This window comes from Copidosoma floridanum, unplaced genomic scaffold (genome assembly GCF_036245765.1).
Source record: "Copidosoma floridanum isolate Cflo_tuat_1 unplaced genomic scaffold, Cflo_Japanese_pri ptg000006l, whole genome shotgun sequence".
Taxonomy (NCBI): domain Eukaryota; kingdom Metazoa; phylum Arthropoda; class Insecta; order Hymenoptera; family Encyrtidae; genus Copidosoma; species Copidosoma floridanum.
Window position 1 is genome coordinate 20,594,383 of NW_028321883.1, and position 22,752 is coordinate 20,617,134.

General features: G+C 41.4%; 1 protein-coding gene across 1 annotated transcript in view; it reads right to left on the minus strand.

Moving 5' to 3' along the window:
* The window catches only part of lilli (AF4/FMR2 family member lilliputian), a 195,098-nt gene that overhangs the window by 165,279 nt on the left and 7,067 nt on the right, over window positions 1–22,752 (minus strand). Inside the window, exon 2 of the mRNA XM_014353081.3 lies at window positions 17,037–17,514. Within this exon, the coding sequence (XP_014208567.2) occupies window positions 17,037–17,110 (74 nt within the window). The 5' untranslated portion in view covers window positions 17,111–17,514. The remainder of the gene's footprint in view (window positions 1–17,036; window positions 17,515–22,752) is intronic.

Here is a 22,752-nt window from a genome sequence, read left to right on the forward strand (position 1 = left end):
AAAAATATCCATTCGAGGAAGATCCTTTCAAACGTGAAAGTATCGAAACGGCTCAAATGGCTCTTGTTGCGTGAAAGGTATAAGGACGACACACAAATATTGGGACAGAGATACCGAGTCATTATTAGACGAGAGACGAGGGGAGGAGGGGAAGGAGGTTGGTATAATTAATGTTGGCGGTGTGTCCTATTTTTACCATATAATGTATTGAGTATAACGTCGTATGGCGTCGAAGGATGTGCACCATTTCGTGGTAAATTATACTTTTTGTTTCGATTTTCCACACGTAAGACTCGCACGGGTTAAACGACAAATTTGTCGTGGCTGTTTATTGTCGAGCGCGTACAAACTTAGTCGTTTTTCTTCTTTACGATCACAGCGTTCGGAGGAAGGACACCCTTTTTTTTTAATGCGCATACACTAGGGCGCGTCATTACAAGTTCCAGGGCCCACAGTTGTGTATTCGATATTGGACAAGTCGGGAGGTAAAAATTACTTTGTCGCTCGAAGAGCCCTTGCGCGGACGATTTTACGGAGCGGCGTCCTCGCTGTATATAGGGCCACTTAGTGCCTAATAAAGCTTTGCCGGTAACAGTTGAATTGTGCAATATCTTACGATGATAAGCTAACATGATTCTTTTTTTTTTTTTTTTTTTCATGAAAGACTGTAGTTTTAATTATAATTTTATGAGAACTTTATGGCGACGTCTCTTCAAAAGCCCCCATGGCTCGTTGTGCCGAGTATGGAGCATTTTTTTTCCAAAGCATCGGCGGTGGAAATTTTTTTTTCCTTTTCAAGAATAGTTTCCAGTTGGTGCTTTGAGGAGGAAAAAATTTTCAAAAGTGGAACGAAAAGGAAAAAAAAAGAAGGAAAGAAAGACGAGATGAGAAAAATCTCCTTTCGACGTTCACAGATACAGATAAAAAAAAAAGGGAGATAAGCCCAGTCGCCGAGTTTGTACTTCCTGATAAAAGATTCTCGTACGACTCGAGTCATTTTTTTTCGGAAGCAGTCACTTTTTCGTTTTTCGCACCGAAGAATAATGGAGTAGCTCAACAACGACGACGCGACTCGAACAATGACATCCGCGATTAACAATTCGTAATTGGATTCGGTTACGCGCGATTGAAATACCTAATTATGAGGGAAAAAGAAAAAAAACTTTCATTCTGCTTTCTACTTGTAACTGAAAGTGAGTTACGAAATCCCACCACTCCGGTGGTTAACAATGTATCCTTAAGCTTTGCTTCACGTGATTAATCCAACAATGAGCATCCGAATGGCGGACGCGAGCAGTTTTTATTACAGCTTGTATATAGTTTAACAGTAATGGTAACGAGGAAAAAAAAAAAAAGAGGAGACGGACTGGTATTTATAATTGTGACGTATAAAAATGAAAACGTAGAAAAAAAAGGAGAAAAGAGGGGGGAGGAAGAAACCAAAAGAGAGTCGGACCTACACGGATGTGTATTTTTAGGCGAGCAGCCGCTGCTCCTCCGCGACCCACATAACCGTACCACCAGAAGGAGGAGGAAACGCCTGTGACGTGAATGCGCTCTCGAGTGGCTGGGTTAAATTTTTTTTTCTTTTTTTCCTTTTTCCCCCAGGACGCGTATATTATTCTGCTCCCTACGCCATGGATACAGCATAGATTCGAGTGGCAAATTATAAGGTCTCGGATTGAGCAAATTGCGAGCTGTAGGTATCGTGCGTTTGAGCTGCTCGCGTGGGCTGTGCGTGCGTCAGAAGTGCGGGACGTAGCGTTAATTGCTATTTCGATGGATTAACAGGAGTTTATGTGCGCGCGCGCGCGTGTGTATACGGATACTTTCGACTTTTACACACGCGTTATCAACAACTTATTGGGTAGTCGAGTAGTCGTTAGTTTTGGTAATAACATTTTGATCAGTGTTGTTTTGAAGTTGCAAGAAATAATAAGGCCAATAAAGCGGATGAGAAAGAGAGCGTAAAACAACCATTACAAACATCGGTGATTATCATTTCAGGTGTCATTCATCGAATGAAAAAAAAAAGAAAAAAAAAGAATTATATACTTTTAGTAAGAAATAGTGGCGACAATGCTAACGATATAATCTTGATGCCGAAAACTAGTTTGGTAAATCATTTGTCTGACCACATATCGTCCTCGGTGAAAAATCTCATGAAAATTCAATAGGTGATCCTTGATTAAATTAGCTGTAAAAAATTTCTTGCGGTTGTTAATTGACGGGAATCACGAAGCAATTAAATAAGTGCGACTCTGTGTGTATATGCAATACGGTACGATTGAGGCCCATTAGAAAGTTTTCAACGATTAATTATTGTAGAAGTATTCAATAGATCGAAAACTAATGGTAATCAGTCCGAATGTAATTGAGGCCTTTGGACTCTCTCGACACTACGATTTTGCTGCCAATGTATTTATTTTCAAATCATAAAAATAGAAAGTACTAATGCAAGTTTGATTAAAAAAAAAAAAAAAAAAGTGTTTGTAGATTTCAAGTGTTGTTTTTATGACAAGATGCATTATTTGATACAGCATACAAAACAAACAAGAGTATTGATTCCTTATAATACATTTGATGTATGGCAAGTAGTGGCTGATAAGTAATGTATTTTTAAGCATAAAAAATACATGGAGTTGTTTTATCTTCACTATGCATGCATACATGATTATAATATGGCTAGACTCTTGTTTTATATTCAAAACATTGTTCTTTGATGTGTATTATTTATTTCATGATTTGTTAAAACATCAGTTTATAAATCCAAATGAATGAATAAATATTATAGAAGAACGAGTGTATGATGATAAATATAATATTTTTTGCTTTACAATGTCTCACCTATAGGCCTGTGTATTATTATTTTTTTTTTTTTGCACAAATTCAACTACTCGTTACAATTTATTTATCGTCATGAAACTAAATACAACATTTCTATTAAAAAATAAAAATCGTGTCCTCAAAGTTCGAAAGCCTTGACTCTGCGCCCATTTATCAGGTCAATGGCTATTAAATAAAATTATCACCTGGATTAATGACAAAAACATCGCACTCTCTCCTTTCCACTTCGACAACAATATTTATCTACGTTCTATAGAGATCCAACAAAAGACTCGGTGGTATCAGAGCACCGGATCACCCGAAATTTCTCGAGCAAACAGTAAATATATTGATGCCAAAAAAAAAAAGAAAAAAAAGAAAAAAAAGCCATCCAGATAAATTAACGTACACGTGCACGTAATCGCAAACTCTGTCACTCGGTCGAACGTGCGTATACGTATTCGTTTGGCTGAATTTTTCATAATTAAAATATAATATAATATACCGTCTGTCTTTATCGTCCCTCAGCAGCTCGCCATTAGGAGCCTCTGATCGTGTAACTCTCTGACCTCTACCTATACACACCGAGAGTGACGCGTTGCAGCACGTGTACACGTTATAACGAACGACATGCAACGCACGGCTTGCAAGAGACAGATATAAGTATACGGAGAAGGTCTCTCCTTGACTTTGACCTTAAATTAATATACTTTAATCTCTCTGCCTTTCGGGCCCCGAATTTCCTTTCGTGTACTTTTATCGCTAATAATTATCATCAGTCCTGTCGATTAATCCGATACTCCTTACCAAAGGGGCATTTCACGGCGTGTCCTTGACATTTTTACGAATATCATTTATATTATGATTGTCTTGAAATATGTATAAGCAAAGCCGATGCGGGGGATAAAAAAACATGTCGCACCGGCTGTCGTCGTTTTCGCGAAGAGGGGAGACACACGTACAACAAAAAGCTTACAAAATCAAAACACCTTTGAGAATTTCGAGCCGCAAAATCGCCTGTCACGTTTAATACAAGACGTCGCGGCAATTACATACCACCACAGGCTCGAGAGGGATGAGATTAGTATTTTTTTCTATAAATTGTGGCAGATAAGAAAAAAAATTTCGTTTACACATTCAACTACAACTGTACGACAAACGTTTATCGCCAGCAGGTAAGTTACGACGCACACGTGTGTCTTTCGCTCTCTTTCGCCGCTTCTGTTGCATCGTCCTTGAGAAAAGACGCTCACGCGTTCCGGAACTGGTCAACAGCTGCAGTATACAACAACTTGCACGTATATTTTCATACATCCGACTCTCCTCCTTTCGTACGGACACGCATCTCGATCATTATGTTTATCTCCACGCATATCTTATATATCGGTCGATTCAAGCGTGTGTAGGCAAAACACAAAATACATAATCGTGTGTAAATGTGGTGCGGCTAATGCAGAATGAATTTAAATGCGTGCCACTTTTTTTTTTTTTTTTTTTTCGTACGGACCACTCCCGAGGTAGAGGCTCCGAGAGTTTCATTTCGGGTTTCCCCAGCACCGCGCTATACAGGCATACGCACACATACACACACAAAGAGAGTGTATATTATTATTGTGAGAAACGCTTTTGCGAAACTTTGGGAGTAGTTTCTATTTTCGGGCCGGTGAGTGTAAAGTAATCGGTACATATACTTACAAGTGTTGTTGTTGTTGTTGTTGTTTGGCTGTAAAAGGTGTGTTGGACGACAACGAGAGTGAAACAATTGTCGATGTAGGAAATGAAAAACGGTGAGATAGAGCTAAGGGCTGCTGAATAAGTAACGCAAAAGCCCCTTGAAAGTCCAAAAAATTTCAAAGCCATCCAAGAATTGTTTGATGACTGGAAATCTTTCAAGTTTCCCACATAGTCTGGCAAAGATGACAAAAGTTTCCAAAAAGATTTAGAAGGTGTTTTTTATCGAGACTATCAAGTGCGCAGCACCTCGAGACTCCCCTCGATATAACATTGTGCTCTTTTTTTTTTTCTATCGACATTTTTTAGTTGGGATATTATCGGAGGTAGCGACTCTTTGATTTTCTGAATTAAATTTGCCAACTCGACGGAAATCTCTGCGAGTCGACCGATTGAACCCAACTGGATGTACGCAGAGATTCCAACACCAATGAATTGTTTTGCTCACCAACCAGTCGCACGCGCGCTTTCGCGTTTACTCTCATTTCTTCCACGCAAAACTTTCGTCTCCCCCTTGAAAAGCACACCGATGCTTTTGAAACGCAAAGTACAAAGTAAAGGGATAAAATACTATTTGACAGATCGCGTCTTTATGCACACCTGCTACTGGAAAAAAAAAGCTGCGTCGCGTAATTTCCAGCCACCGAGGAAACAGAACAGGAGGAGGAGGAGTAAGAAGGAGCTCTCGGGGCAAAAAGCAAATGGGGTTATAATTTCGTTAGAGGAGGCCATCAGGGGGCGACGACACATTGCCGCGGCGTGTATTCCCACACGTGTGGTGTGCACAGAAACAAGCAGCGCCAGGTGAATAAGCGAAACAAAAAGAAAGGAAAAAAAAAAAAAAAAGGATAAAGAAGAAAAGGCAGAAGCAACGTCTAACGGAATATAATCGCGTATATACACGCCGGGCGCGCGCCTGTGTATTATACTGGGATACACATACACACACACACACACAGCCCCCTTTGGCGACGTCACAACAACAAAACAGTATATAAGTGAGCCTTGCGGTCGCCACAGCTGCAGCCACCAAGGAAGGAGGCACCGAGCCTTACTCGCTCGTGGGTTATTATCCGCGCCGAGCCACGCAGGGTGTCTTATCTCTTTTGCCCCCCTTCTTCATGCCTCGTACAGTCCGTCTTTTAATTGGGACTGCGACACGGGCATCATCCTCATCCTCCTCCCTCTACATTCCCGGGGAAGGGATTTTTCCAGGAGCTATTTGATTTTGCGAGATGATGCGATGTCGGGGGATATTGGAAAATCGTAAATTGATTGGGAGAACAAAAAAAAGAAGAGGCGGAAGTCGATGGTACAGTATACCTTTTCCCTTTGATTACAGATGGCACGGACGGAGTTGATGAATTTCAAAAATACCGCATGTATGTACACGTGCACAATGTCATCCAGTAATAATAGAGAGAATCGGCATACGTGTACAACAAAGAACAGGCAATTACAGGTATTCCATGATGGTAATTGTTCCTTTCTGTTTTTCTACGATCGACGCGACGTCTGTCAGCCGGAAAAGTGTAGGTAAGTGGGTACGATACATAAAACAATCGTCGTTCAATGAATTAGAATCACTTTTGCCCCCCCCTCCCTTCTCCTCTTTCATCGATATAAATAGAATAGGTAACTCTTTCTACGTATTAAATATACATACAAATGAAACGCCATATACGGTTGATGTCGTCCGGTCATCGCCGCCGTGCCTTCGATAAATTTATGCTGAAGCACTACTGTTTCAAGTGTGACACACTCGTTTACCATGCCCATTGTATCGAGGATGTATACATATATACTATGGAAGCACGTATATAACATCATATATGTCATAACCACGAGGTTAAACGCGTCCTTGGCGATTATCGTAACTGGATAAATAATTGCCTGTACTATAATATACTTAACCAGTTCATCATTGTTTTCTTTTTTTTTCACAACGTGCGTATTTTGTTGTGTGGTGCGCGTTTTCTCTGATCTGCGATTTTTTGCATGTTATTACTTGATATAATAACAATGAACGATTGTGCGCCTCGCGATTACGAGATTGTTGAAAACATATTATTTTCGTAGACAATGCTGTTAATTATTGAGAGGAAAACTAAACGATGGAAAAAAAAAAAAAAAAAAAAAAAATCCCAATGATCACGTATAACGATGGAGACGAAAACAAGGCAAAACAGCTCGCAAAACAGCAATAACGTGCGAGGCTTCGGTAAGTATAAAAGCTCTGTTCAATGATAATACACATTTCGCTTCCTACATAAATATACATACATATGTATGCAACCCTCTTCCAGTCGATTGTAATGTATATATTATATTGTGTACCATAGTGCTGGAATCTGTACTAACTCGCGTTCGACAGCGTATTAAGGGAAGATTAACCTTTCGGTGAGCTACTTTTTTTTTTTTTTTTTCAAAGCCTATTACAACGGCATTACTACTTGCGTGCGTTCTCGTTTTATCGATTGAGATTAGCCGAGACCCCTCCGCGTCTTTGGCGCACGTGTGTGATTATTGTTTTATTGCAAAATCACGTTTCGCGCTGCTGAACCGAGCATTATGTTGATGGAACTAAAACAGAAATATTTTTCTTCGTTCCTCGTGTAAAATGTCGACCGATCTTCCGATTAATGATCAATTCAAAGTTCTGGATGGCGATAAAATCCAAGTGGGAAAGAGAAAATCGTCGGTGACTCGATGATCGTATTCAAACACGACACGCTCGGAGCCTACTCCCCTGAGAAAGCCCAAACATCATTTTTTGGGGACGACCTTAAAGTCTTTCCCTCGTAATTTTCAATTAGCCACGCGCCTCGCGTGCAACATCGCAATCGCCGCTGCTCTCCTCCCATCAGCTGAGATCCTTTTGACGCACGCGAGACAGACCACGTGCGTATAAACTGTACCCCCAGTCGGATCGAGGAACCGATTACGGAATCAGCCCCATCAGCCGCGATATTAGGGGCAAAAATGTCGAGCAAACGAGGCGTGACACGCCAAACAAGCGGGACTATTGTTCGGACTCTCGAGAATCCCCGCGCCGCATGATATGATAAGTACCTACCTATACCCACCATTCCGCAAAATGACTAAATATAAATACCTCTGCCAAGGAGGAGGAGGAGGTGGGGGTGGTTCTCGAGGCCAAAGTTGTGTACGTGTATATGCTTGCAAGACAGAGAGAGAGAGAGATGTGTACGTGTATACAGGTATGCAAGAATCGTGTACGAAGGAGGCCATTCGTCTTGGGGGCTCTTCGCGACTTTCACCTGCGCGAATGCCTTGTAGCCGCGACTCCCGAGCCTCGCAGGCCGCCGCTTGGTTTTCCTTCGCCGCGCTGCACACGTGCTTCATTTTATATACTTGCGTCGTTCGCGTTCGCTCGGCTGATTGTATACATAGTATGGGTAAGTTAGAGCATCGGGTGAGCGAGCGTGCGTACTTTTAAAGGCCGAAAACCGAGCGTAGGGAGGGGGGAGAGACAACCGGAACGCGGAAAAGAGTATCCTTTTTTTTTTTTGTTCCATATGCGTGGGGGGTGGCGCTCGAGGGTGACGTGTATCGTGTTGATAATTACATGGGCGTTCCTTATTTTTAGACGTTGATGTGTGCAACAACAATCGCGTTGGTTTCAATTAAGCTGTGTCATTCCTACGGGAGAGAAAATTAAAAAAAAAAATGAAAAATGCCCCTCGATCCTTCCGGGCATCGTTTTATGTTTTTATGCTTTTTAAAACATCGTATGAATCCTATTTCGGCTCACTCGCGCAAAAAGAGCCAGCGGCACGAATCACAATTATTTTTTTTTTACCGTTGATACAATTAAAACTCGCTTCGAGGGAGACCAAAATTGTGGGGGAGAAAAATTGTGTGACGAATTTATAAAAGTACCGGTTACACCTATATACCTTCTCGTGGGTGATATCAACTATCGACCACCGTAGAGTAGGTGAATAACAGACGATCCATGGGGGATGAAGGGGGAGAGGGTCAGTGTGTAGGGGCCGGAGTAAAAAAACAATAACCGCAGCAGCAGCGTGACCCACAAATCGGCAAACTAAATTTTGACTTTAGAAAGTTTGTGATGGGCCCCGAGAGTTTTTTCGCACGCACGAGAGAGAAGGAAGAAAGAAAGAAGAATCAGAGAGAAAGGAGGCGCGCTTGGCGGAGGGGGAAGGGTATAGACTCGCGATATCTCTCTCGCGCGTAACAACGACGCGCATACATAATACATACATAAATACGTACACGTACTTAACGCGTGCACACACGCTCGTATGTACATAATGTATACAAGTGAGCGTACACTTCGTCAATGACATTCTCTTTTTGCCATCATCGTAGCGATCTCGGAATCGCAGCTGCGCCGCGGCAGCGTACTTATACTCTCTCTCGCGCGCGCGTCCTTGACCTACTTTTCCGCGATTCCCCCTCCGCCACCACCTCCTTCTTACATACGTTCTTTTTTGTTTTCATTAAAAAGCAAAGATCGAAAAGTGATAACAGCCTAAATCGCGTAGTATACACCATACCACAGCGTATATGCCCGGTATGATTTTATTTGCGCGTACACATCCGTATAAACAATATGATACCACATATATTATTTTCTTATCATAACGAATGATGTAAATATCGTATGTGTTATAATTGTTTCAATTGCTCGGGGGATCCGATTGCAGCGAGAGATTTTTCGGGCTTTCACGCCGGAGAGGTAAGAAATTTATTAGCAAATAAATTACATGTGTACAAAATTTACTGTAGTATGTGCCTGCTCTTGAAATTGAGAAATCCCGTTTTTATATGCACAAAGGATCAAGAGTTAGATGCTCGATGGTGGTTCTGTTGAATTAAAACCTGTGTGTGTACAGGCTGGCGAGGGGCATTTTCACAAATCACACGAACACGTGTAGTATATTGCCGATGTCGGACGTGTAATGGAATCATAAACACTGGCACGCGCGCCGAGAGGAATCATGAATTTTTCATCTCTCTTTCTCCCTCTTGCTCACTCGAGTGTTATAGAACCAAGCTGGTATCGGCAAAATGTAAAATATCGAGCTGGTGTAGCATGACTGTGTACTTGTACTGTTTTATTATTATTATTATTATTTTTTTTTTTTTAGCAATTACAAATTTGATCCAGTGGTATTACCACCCGATTTACTCGTTCGAAGATCGGTAAGGAATAAAAAAAAAAAAAAAAAAACGTACCGGTCGATCGGCTTTCACCTTTTCCAAACATTCTCATTCCGCATGCACCGATGATAATTTCGTTTGGAGGCGGTTGCTAACGTTGTATTTATCCTTAGATTATTTCAACTTTGGAAAAAAAAAGGATGCCGATCAACGATTGGTACTGCTTTTGGTAAAGTATCACACAAAATAAATTTTTTCCAGGTCGATCGAGGACTAATGACGGCCACAATACGCCCTCAAACGCCACAAACCCAAGACTCGCCGAGACTTTAGAGCTAAGAAAAAAAAAAAGAAAAAAGAAAAGGAGCACAATTAGCTGCGACTCGGCGGCGCGTCGACAAGGATAATCGGGGCTAACCACCGCTCCACCCGTCCACTGGCATATATATGTATATGCTGTGCAGTGGTATTGCACAGAGAGGCAACCTCGCCTCCCGAGTCGCCTCCCGCGTGGTATAAGACAAAAGTACGCATAAACACACTCACACATACGTATAAATCCTCGCGAGATGTATACAGGTATATACAATGCAGGCTCTCGAGGAGCAAGGTGGCGAAAGAGAGGCTTACACACACACACAGAGCCTTCCTGCCGCTGCAGTTAGAAATCTGCACACGCTGGTGTATCAAATATAGGAGGTATATATGGCGTATACGTGTGTATAGGTGGTGGTGTTTTATAGCGCGGAGCGCGAGCTTGGGTGAAAGTGTTTTTAGAGCCGTGGGTTGGTGCTTGGTGCGCTTTTTTTTTTTTTTTTTTTTTTTTCTGTGCATGTGGGGCCGCCGTCGTGCGCCTGTCTGTGAATATAGATCGAGAAATTGAGCCGCCATCCACCGCCGTCTCCCGACCCTATGGTCATGTATGTGTGTGCATGTAAGTAGTGCAGAAACCGCCGTGCTCTTGGCGAGTAAAGTAAGTAGACTGGACGCGCTTAAATGAGCTATATATATATAAATATGGAAAACAAGTAATGGCTCGAGCGAGATTTTCGATGCGACGAGGTCTCTCTCCCTCGGGAAGGTATAGTTCTTTTGTTTTTGTGAAAGGGACAATTTTTGTTTTTTTATTTTTTTTTTTCGAGTTGCTGTAAGGCTAAGTACGTCATCGATACCAAGTTTTGTACGGGGAAGGAAGCTATGGACGGGTAAAAAGGAAATAACAATAGTATTACGGTACTGTCGGAAAGGATTCCTCGGGTCTAGTTAAACACCCTGTGATCAGCTGTGAGTCGTAATATGGAGGTCACTGAACTTGCGGGATCTTACACGAGGACGTGTATTTTAATATTACCGAAATCCCCGGGGAGGGACGTAAAGTATCGGGTACCGATGAAAATTACCATTTTTAAATTTGTTTTCATAGAAAACATAGCCCACGCGGTGGTAAACAAAATTATATTCCTTGGGAAAACAAAAAAAGAGATCAGAAGAAAAAAAAAAATTCCCCATCAATGATGGGTGTACAATGAATTAAGCACGATTGAACACCCGTGGCTCGAGAGCATATTTGGCCCTGCATTCAACGACTCGCCGTAGAATCGCAGCGCAACGCAGTAATCAGAGAGAGCTCGAAACTCTTATCGCTTTATCAACCCGACCAAAGTGAAAGTATGCCTATACGCGCGAAAACTCGGCTCTAGGCGACGGGTCGTTTAATTTATATTGTTGGCCATTCCGTGGCGTGGGGGAAGAAAAAAAGAGCAAGTGTGGCTTCAACGGTACACGCGTAAGTGTCCGCGGGGTATATATCACATGCGAGAGCAAACGCGTAAAGGATAGTTGGCGAGCGAGTTCCAATAATGGTCAACGAACTCGGGAGATCCCCAAATCTTTATTGGAATTTTTTCCGCCAAATGTAGGCCTATGCGAAAAAAAAAAGAAATCACAGCCACGTGACCCCGTTAGGGGACAAGGAAAAGAAAATGTATCGCTCCGTCTTTTGCGATGTCCCGTTGCTATACGTACGATTAAAAGCAGGAATTTTAATTGCTCCTTCCGTCACTAGATACCTCACCTCTTTCTCTCTAGATCCGAGATACAATCGAAATAAATACACACGCGCTCTCTTCTATCCCGAGCCCCACAATAGCGCAATATCTCGATTCACACGTTCATATCTTCCTTCCTTCGGCAGAGCAACTATTTTTTTTTTTTTCTTATAGTTTCGGTTTGACGGCACTTATCCAAGGCGTCGCGACGACCTCGTCGATGCACATGAAAAGACGCACCTAATAACAAAGCAGCGACAATATATTCATATATATACAAGTGTACGTGTATTACATAAGCTCGCGCAACGACAGCCTCCTTGCGTTGATTTCACCCAAGAGCGCACGGGGGGGGGGGGCAGCTCCCCTTTTATTAAGTTTCTCTTTCTTTCCTCCCGAGCGAAACCGCAAAACTCGACACGGCGATTAACACAACTCAATTTGCGTCGAAAGAGTTTTAGGCTGGTTTTTCAAAAACGGGGATAAAGTGTACAAGAATGGAAAGTAGGTTCAAGTTTGATAGCAGAGGAGAGATAAGAAAAAAATAAATAAATAAATAAACAAAGAGTCGCAAGCGAAACGTGTGTGCAGCCGCGCGCGCGCGTTATCAAAATAGTTTTACAGGTCACGATCGGCAAACAGCGCGGAGAATCCAATCGACACCAGTTGCGCTCGAAATGACGATGGTGGTAATGAACAACACCGAGGGAGTGTTATACATTGTTGTTGTTTGTTTATGAAAAATATATTCCGTCCAACCAATAAGAGCCGGAGCCGTCGAAACGGTGCGCGCGACTCTTTCGCGTGATTCATCGGACGGGTATCCCGGCTCACCTTGGAAAGCTACTCTCGAGAAGGAGAACCCACCCGAGCGCCCGACCTCTAAATAGCTCTCTCTCAGACTCCGAGCTGTCGATTATACAGTTTTGGAAAATCCAAGAATAAAATTACTCTCTTCTTATCGGGCACAAAAAAAAAAAAACCATACACAAAGAGAAACATTTTTATGACATGTATACCCATGTATTGTACGTTGTGGCAATCAGACGGTCGACCTTACGTCACTTCACGTTTCAGCCACCGCTGTTGCATATATACGTAAGAATAACTTGCGCGATACACACAATAAATTCCTTCTAATGCGCGGTAATCGGTCAATGAGACGAATGGGCGTATGTATATATATAAATACATGCAATACGTGTGTGTTGGTATATACGTGAAGATAACGCAAATACGCAGCGTGAATCACCGGATCGTTGGCCCCTTTTCGTGCTTCTACATGTCCGCCGTTGGAAATCTCACCACCTCGACCCCCAAGAAGAAGAGGGGAAGGGAGAAAATCCGAAAAATCCGCTCAACAAGGCGAGAGGGAAATTCCACGCGCGGCTCGCGCATTACTGATTTTCACTCTTTTAACGCGAAGAAGAGCATATATATATATGGGTATGTAAAATGACACACCGCCTTACCGTGCAAACTGTCGGCTTCTAGGTGTCGCGATAGCCAACGGTGGTTTTAGCGCATCTCTCTCTTTCTCTGGATGAGTTGCTTTCGCGTGTTTATCGTTACTTTTGCAAGGTTTATGCGCCACGCAAAGCGGTGATTTTAAGGAGAATTTTGTTGTTTTGAATTACTATTTATAGCCCGCAGTTGGGACGACCACGAACAAATGGGGGGCGCGAAAAGAGATGCATCTCGAGTCTTTTAGGATTTATTCGTTTTATTAATAGAGATATACAATGGACTTTCTGTCGAGGTATGTCTCGTTCGTGCTTTGAACTTTGATTTAAAATAGCAGAGAGAGAGAAGGTGCTCTGTGAGTTTAATGGGGTGAGCGCCGGGAGGTAATGATGATGCCGGACTTCAAGTAATTGTTTTTTGTTTTTCCAAAGGGATACGATTGAAATTGGGTCACTGCGAATTTAGATACCCCGAATGGAAACAGGATGCAATTATCCAACATGACAACATTCGATTCGACTTTGTAAAATATGGATTTCAGTGCCCTCGCGTGTATCGTAAATTTTTCCAGCGCTGCTGTGAAAAATAAAATACCCACATCGAGGATTGTTGACGAATTTATTGTTATCGTGACTAGAGATTCTCTCAATAATTTATTTTCCTATTTTTCAAGCAGTGGAGAGAACAGGGTAGTTATTCAATGCGGCATGTCAGTTACGCGATAACGCGTATGGGCCCCATTTTTTCTTCTTTTTTTTTTTTTTTACGAAAAAAAGTCTGATCTCTATCTCCAAAGGCACGCGCTACCATCGCTTGGATGCATTGTACCAATTGAATAAAAAAAAAAATAAAAAAATTAGGCACAGAAAACAAACCAGGTTCCAAAATAACGCTACGCTGCGAAAGCTACGACGAGGAGAGAAAGCTTTTAAAGAGCGCGGGCGTGCAATGCCCTTCGCGGGAGAGAGTATAGCAAACAGCAGTGCAGAAGAAAAACAATGGTCAGTTCGCGCAGAGGACCATACGTGACGCATTTAATACATTTTTCGAGGTACGCATTTTCCCCCTACCACCTCTGGCCCCCAGTTTTCCATATAAATACGGTCCTTTGTGTTTTGTACAATTTTTTCACCGACCGCGACGCTTTTCCTTTTTACTCCTTTTTCGGGCGACCGACATTTCTTTGTGCACGCATGTACGAGCCTTTCTTTCTTTCTTCGTCTCTTTACGAGGAAATTGGGCTCTCGTACTGTAAACAACGATAATACTGCGTACCTTCGAAAACTTTATCGAGCAAACGGTAAAAATCACCGAGCAAAAGGTGAGCCAACATCGTTAGTTTGTCGTTCCAGATTGGCAAATTGTGTCATCTTCTTTTGATCGAGGAATTTGCGAGGGAATTTGAACGCATTGTACACGTATAGACGCGTTTAACATTTAATGTCCCTGCGGTCCTCTCTTTGCCCAAAGCAACAGTGTGTTCGTCTTCTCGTTTTAAAATAACACACTCGGCGCTAAAAATATCGTTACACAACTCTCTCTCGCGCTCACGCGAACTCGAGCAACAACGTCGTCGGTTGCACTGTATAATGTAATACATGGATCATTTCACGAAAACTTCGACGTTTCAGACGTAAAACGAGACTTTTGATTTATAGGGTTTACATTTATTTTACATTATACAAGGTCCAAACTAACTGGAAATATTTGGGCCCGGTTCCGCTGTTATTTTTTTTTTTTTTTGACAATTCGTGGTTGATTCAAATGGGATTTTTGAAAAACGACATAAAAGCATTACAATGACACGTTTGTCATTACCGTAATGGTAAATTTTTTTGCACTTCTGAGGCCCCAATGTAATATTTTCGCAATGTAATTTAGTTTGGTGCATATGGTCGCTTAGTCGACAGTTTGAAAAACCACCGAGACTAGGTAGATTACCCTAATTACCGCTTTCTTTACCGGGACAAACGCTCCATGCTCGCGAAAACACTGCGACTACAGCTACATGAGAATACGGGGCTGCAAAAATTGTACGGTGTACTCGTTCGCTCCAAAAAAATATAAAAAAAAACAATTAATTCCAATTGTTAAAAAAATATTATTACCATAGGACAAATGAAATCATTTATCCAAGGGAATTCAAAAGGGTAAAAAGTCGTCTTGTCATTGTTTCAAGTTACAAGAAATGGTGCTTGACACCTGGGATGGGGAGGTGTTGAAAAATCATGGCATAGTCAATGCACAGGAACCTACCCAATAAGCCCGAAAAACAAAATTAAGAAATGCTTCGCATTACGGTAATGACATTTCGGCATCTTACAGCGACGCAAATACAAGTGTTTCGTTTTTGAACACTGCAGGATTCACGTAAAATAGCCGTTCACGCGAAATGACCCACATAGGCGCTTTGCTCGCAGTGCGGCTGATTTCTAAAATCTCACACCGGCTCTCGATCGGTAGACATGTACACCGACACACGTGCGTGGCGCTACGTAGACGTGTCTCTTTAAAAGTATATATTTTCTCCTTTATGTAATTAAAACGAGCAAGTGCCCACTCCCCAAGGAACGAAAAGAAGCGGAGCTGTTTTTTTATTCTTTCCTCTTTTCCTCCTCGCGCGCGATCGGATCGGTTGCGCAATCGCGCGTGTGCGTTGTTTTTTCTCTCCTTTTTTCCACCTTGTGTGCGTCGCGTCGTCAAAAGGAGACGAACGTTATAATATATTATTGATCCGATGATAGTGATGACCACACCCCATTGCAATGCGGCCGTAACAAAAGCATTTCCGCACCCGCTACTTTAGCTCCTCTATTACATTTTTAACGATGCGCTATACATTATAATAATATGTTCTGCTGCGCGGATATTTATACATGTAATCAATTTAATTAACAGCGTTTCAATATGCAGTTCGTTAATTAATGATCATCTCATTGCGGACAATCGTATACGTGTGTTACTAGGGATGCATCTCGATATCAGGTGAGCCTGTTATGTCACCACAAAGCCAACACTTGAGGAATGTCATTGCGAAGAGTTATGGGTTTACTTTTTGATAAATGCGCTCGGAAGAGGAGCGTTGTTTGTTCGCTCGATTAAGTATTACATATTATATATTGTTTTGCATTACGTTCTCACCTGTTTTTTCCCGAGCACATAATTATATATATATACACGTTTCAGAATTTTAATGCTTATTAAGCAACATCGATTAAAATACGTGAATGCATTTTTTATTCCAGATAATTTATATTGTTATTCGCCTTCGCCTGTAATTAATTATTATGTACACTACTAAGATCAAATTTGCAATATAGATTATTTTGTTATCCAAAAAAGAAAATGTAAATCAAAATTGTTCTGAAAAACCATCGGTGCAATAGAATCCGATTACTGTAAACGTTGTGTACCTATCCGTATTACAGCTGTTGTAGTATAGTGATTTTATAATACGCAACAACTGGTAATATCTCCCGGTAATATTACGACACAAACTGAATACCGAGATATAATATAACAATACACTCTGTTCGTGAAGACATCGATACTGTGTCGTTGCTTGCGTGAAAACCTCAACAATTGCACAGTATTGTAAAGTCTCTTGGGGGGGGGGGGGAAGACAAATTCAGCGACCTCGCAGCACCACACGCGTTTAGACAAAAGACAAGATCTGCTCGTAAAGGAAACAAAAAAAACGGAAGGAAAAAACAACACTGACTATACAAGGAGGATATTATACTTATACGTTTGAGAGAAAGAGAGAGTCTGCAAAAACAGAGAGAGAATAGGAAAAAAGAAAATAAAGCAACTCACCTGGATAGCGTGCCCTTGAGTAGTGGATTCCTGTCGTCATAGTAGCCACCTCCACCACCACCGGAGGGCGGCATTTTGTCCTCGGGTCCCCTCCACCACCTTTCTCGCTCGTCCTTTCAAAATCAACTTCCTCCCGGTGTTGTTGCAACGAAAACCCCGTCCTCCACGATTTCACGACGAAGTAGCCGCAACGACCAATGTCCAGCGGCGGTGGTGGCAGCTGACTTTTTCCTCGCGCACATTAACCAAGCCGAAACTCGCTGCAGTTACCATCAAACACGACCCTCCTCGTCGTCCTCCCATTCACTTGGGTAGTCCGGCGCCCGAGAAACCGCCACTGCTCTCGATCTGACGGAGAGACGAACGCGGAGAAAGAGGAAGCCTTGACGGTCTTTTTGTTTCCAACAACGGAGGATAGTACGTTGGTGCCGTGTCGCGCTCAGTCTTTTGGTTGCCGTGCGAGTGTGCCAAGGGGTACCTGAAATCCAGAAAATACGCTTGATTGCTTTATCATCGCCACTCTGTTTCTTACTTTATGCAACTCCTCGGTACTTGGTTTCACCAATAAATTTATAAAAACACAGCCTGCAAACGTTCGAGTACAGTGACTCGAGGGAGATATTTCTCGGCGACTCTAATCAAGTGTACATACAGCAGTGGTAGCGACACATTTTTTTCTCTTACATCTACGCTGTCTCTTTGACGTGTAGTGTGATGCGCGTCTTAGGCCAAGCGCCCCGACCTATTTTACATGCTGGATTTTTCCCAAAGAACTGTACCACTATTTTCATTGATTTTCATCATACCCAAGTGGTTGTTGTTTCACGTGTACAGGGACGGGGCTGTATCTTTTATTATTTGGCTTTGGCGATGATGAACTTCGGGGAAGGGAGTACTTAAAAAAGTTGTAATTTAACGAGAGAGAAAAAAAAAAAAAAAAAATGGCAACTTCAGAGTTGCGCAAGAGAGCGATGGAAATTTGCTCACGCGCTAATCTTATCGTCGTCGCTGATGGAAAAAGAAAACAATTAATGTACACGGGCTCTCCTCGATAACAACACACCTCGCGCGTCAATCATTAAAAATACACGACTCGCAGATGGCAATTCACCGCGTTGGCGTATGTATTTGCGCGTGTGTGTATAGGATTACCAAAAAGCTTGGAAACTTGAGAGAAAAAAAAAACAACAACTGCGTTTTTGCTCCTGGAAGGCTTTTCTTTATTATCCCCTTGGTGTGACGCAAGTTGAGTAGAGTTGAAGAAAAAAAAAAAAAAAAAAAAAAAATTGAGTCGCGACAACAACAGAGGCAACGATTTACACTTTGAAAAAAACAAAGTTTCTCTTGGGCTCGCTGCCGTATCATCTGTCGGTGTGTGTTATTGTAAAACAACGCGGGTCGCGAGATTAAGTATAATCGTAAGCCGCGTGTGGAGAGGAGAAAGAGAGAAGAGATCGAGCGATTATTAATTGGACTGCCTCTCCGCGCGCCGAGAATCCGTAGTCGGAAGATAACAAGTGCGTTGGGATATACATTTTTTTTTCTCTCTTCCTCGTATCCAAAACCTCCAAACGTCAATCATTTCACATCTTAGTTAGGAGCGTACAAAGTGATGGCTTTTCATTCATTTTTTTTTTACTTTTCATGCGTACGATGCGAAGAATAATCGATCGATGAATGTGTAAGTAATGATGACGCGTGTAAATGATGATTAAAAACTAAAAGATTGGTAATGCTGCTTTGTTTGTTCCTTTATTATCCATTGTTTTTCAGGTTACAAGATTTATTGCACTTCCACGACATGCACAAATAAATACAATAACGAAGCGAACAATTTTTTTTTTCTTCTTTTTTATCGAAATTGAATGTACGTAAAATGGAAAAAGAAAAAAAAAAAAAGAATTTAGCTTACGAGAAAAATAGAGTTATCAAGAGATGTCAACGTTTTTTTTGTTGTTGATTGCTGTTGCGTGCAGTTAGAGAAATTATCTCAATAAATAATAATAATCATCAAAGAAATTCGAAAAAAAAGCTCTTCCAATCCTTGCACAGGACGATCATGTATTTTCATCCAAAAGTGTGCAGAAACACCGCGAAATCGCCTAGCCGAGTAGAGCAAGGGGATCTGCACACATCGGAGGGAAAACCGTCGTCTACGGTCTGGGCTCTTATACCCATGTATATATTAGTACACACGTCAAACTATCGCTTTCCTCTCGCTCGAAAGAGAAATTGGCTTCCACGCGCGTGTCGCATTGTACGTGCAGTGATCGATATCATTATCCTCGGGTGAGATCTCGAAAATGTATCTTCCGGAAAAAAAAGTACCAAAGGATGTATTGACGAGCGCACGATAAGCTCGGAGCAGAACGAAAAATTCTCACGAGTGTGCGTAAAATTAATAAAAGGAGGATGGATGTACAAGGGGGGGGGGAGTGGTGCGTACACGGTAAGTGAAAATCGCAGCGAGAGAGTAAAAGCGTTTGCACGTATATAAATATACGTGCACGTTGCAACGATGTAAAACGCGGGCCCGCTGGCACAGGCCTCCGCTGCTGAGTACGGTGTGTTGTTCGATCGAGTCAAGGCCGTTAAAGCGGGATCCTGATTGCGCGCCGATAAGCCGCAACCTCCCCCCCTCCACCGCCTTACTTTTTCCTTCGACGTCCCTTTCGCGATCTCTTCCTCTCCGTGCCTACTTTCGTTGCTACCGAGTGTGTGCAGTGCGACTTATTGTCACCCGACATGATACGCTTTTCTGTTTCCCCTCCTATACTTTCCGGGCAGCTAAGACGAGGTTGTGATAGCAAGCGAAGCTTCGTCTTTGTCTATACATGGGTGAGATTGGATCTGGACGATGTTGGAAGTATGAGCTGGTGGTTATTAATTTTTTTCTTTCTTATCAGTGATTGAGAAATTGCTGGGCTAGGTTTAACAAATTTACTATTGGAAGGAAGGTTACAGATATATGGTAGTTCGTGGTAGTTAGATCGTTGAACTTTGTTTTTAAATGATAAAGCTTTCATAATTTCTAATTATATCGTTTACTCTCTAAATGTATCTTTTTTTTTTTTTTTTTTTTTTTTTTTTTTTTTTTTTTTTTTTTTTTTTTTTTTAATTGATATTACAAGAGCACACTTTTGTGTTCAGGACTTTTTTGACTTTTCACCAAACTTAAAAAACACCACTGGGCTTGTATGGCCCCTAACGAAATAAATTTTAGTGCTCACGCTATAAAATGTGTAAAATATGTTTGCAAAAACGCTCGAGCAGTAGGTTGAACAACAACTTTTTGCTCTTGCGATTAAAAAATTCTCAATTGTTTTTTTTCATGGCACGGTAAACGATGTGTGCCAAGAATTTTCACGCAAAACTGGAACCACAGGCAATTTATTTTTTCCCCCTTGTCTTGCCAACTTTATCCTCTGTTTTTCTATAATCTATCTTTTAAATTTTTGCAGCAAAGGGTAACCATATAACTACAAATTTTTTATACTTACTCGTACGCAAAAAATGTTGTATATTCGTCAAAAATTTGAAAGTTAAGTTTTGCAACAAAACGTGTTCAAAACACGTATTATGGTTTAAAAATTGCCAGCAAAACAAAATTTTACTTAGTGTGTGTGTGCATGTGTATAAATATGAAGTTAAAAAGTTATTGTAGAAATTTTTATTGTCTATTGAAATGAAAATTTTTTTTTTTTCAAAATTACCGTTTGATGTATGAAGTACTTGGTTTATGATCTTGGAAGCGTATGGAGAACGAATAAAGTCTTTGAATCGAAGGTCTGCTACAAACCGCTATTATTTTTTTCTTTAATTGTTAAGGACACACACCCACAGATTCATGAGCTTTAAACTTCAAGCTCCTAATTTGATCCCCAACCAAACCAACTCTAGCGCACTGGTTTCGGCATTAATCAGGATAGGTACAAGCAGCGTCGAAAAAAATCAATTCCCAAGAAGATCAGCCTTCTTTTCGCGTCACGGAGTTTTCCAATCGCGCATTGGTGTCCCGATAAAGAAATCCTCACCAGCAGCCGCTCTTTCTCGAGAGTAACAACAACAGCAGCAGCGTTAGCGGGATTTTTATATATATAAATATATATGTGTGTATAAATGCAGAGAGCAACAACTGCAGGCACGCTTTTATACATGTACTTGCGTAAGCCTCCCCTTTTCGCCCTCCACGTCACCTCCTCCTCCTCCACTCTTTGGTGCAAGAGCAGTGCGCCTGAAAAACGATTATGAAATTACTCGAACGAAACTCGAAAGTGTATTAAACGCCGCGTGGATATATATATAATAGAAGCTGATCCATAGCGCTGATGGTTAACGCAGAGAACGAACGATCAGCTGAGCGAGTGTTGTTGGTACATATACCTATAATACGAAATAGCCGCGGATTTTCGCGTAAACTTTTTTTTTAACGTATGAATTTTTAGAGATGCTGATTGCGCGACGTCTCTCGTCTCTACTCCCTTCTGCGTCTCGAGAAAAATGTCCGAATGGCACGTGCCCAAATTAATGAGGTACCTTTATGCTTTTAGGGGCAAATAACGGCAATTTCTCGCGAGAAAATTGATACAATTTGTCGATACTGTCAACTATCACTGAAGCTATTATTATTATTTTTTTTATATCTCTATTAACGACCATTATCGCACTAAAGCCACTCTAGAATGACAGAGCTTTTTTTATATTGTGAATCTTTTTGTTTAAAGCCATATGATCATATATGTAGGTGTATAGCAGAAGCAGTAGGTGTCCAGTAGGTGCCAGCACCGAATCCGCATTCCGCTCCCCGTTGTTAAAAAGGTTGTGAAAGTGTTTGCCATGGCTACAGCTACTCGGAGCCTGTAATGTATATCATTATATATACACCTATTTACCGGCTTCGCATTATCGCTGGCCCTCTTTCTCGTTGTTGATTTCTGGCTACCGTCAACGCCATACCGTCAATATACATACAAAAACTCGTTTGACACATTCAAACAATTAATTGATGCGATTTTTCGAGCGATTTTTTGTACGCGATTAACCATTAGGCGCTTCATCCAAGACGCGTTTAATTAAAAATATTGGTAATGAAAATTGATGAAAAAAAAAAAAGTCTTCAGACTTTACAAATTTGTTGATGAAAAAAAAACCTCCAAGTAAAAAATAAATTAAAAATTAAAATAAAAGAATCCCAAGGCAATTTTTGTATTGAAAAAGAAAAAACCTAAGAAAATCATAATGGCTGTTAGTTTAACACGTTTGAGAACATTTGCACGAAAATAATATAAAAAAAAAAAAAAAATTCCCCTTTGAACTCCATACGCAAAAAAGCTCGCAAAAAAGTTCCAACCCAAGTGTAAAAAAAATCAAGACACACTCTCTAGCATGCATTGATCATTCCTTGAAAAAAAAAAAAAAATGAGATTAACCAACCGTTCGAAACGCAACATCTTTGACGCGTCAAAAGAATCAAAACAGCATCAGTATCATCTTTGATCCCAACAACGAGAGAGTGAGCTAAATAAAAGTGAACAATCGTCAATGAGGAGGAGGAGGAGAAGGGCACCTCGTGCAATTTCCAAGCTCAGTCAGCCGTCAGACGGACAGACGCGCAGACGACGCGGCGGCGCAACCTTTTACACCAGCGCATCACTAACCCAGAAAACTTTTTCGTCAGAGAGCCACCTTCGGCATCATCAGCAGCCTAAAAGCGTCA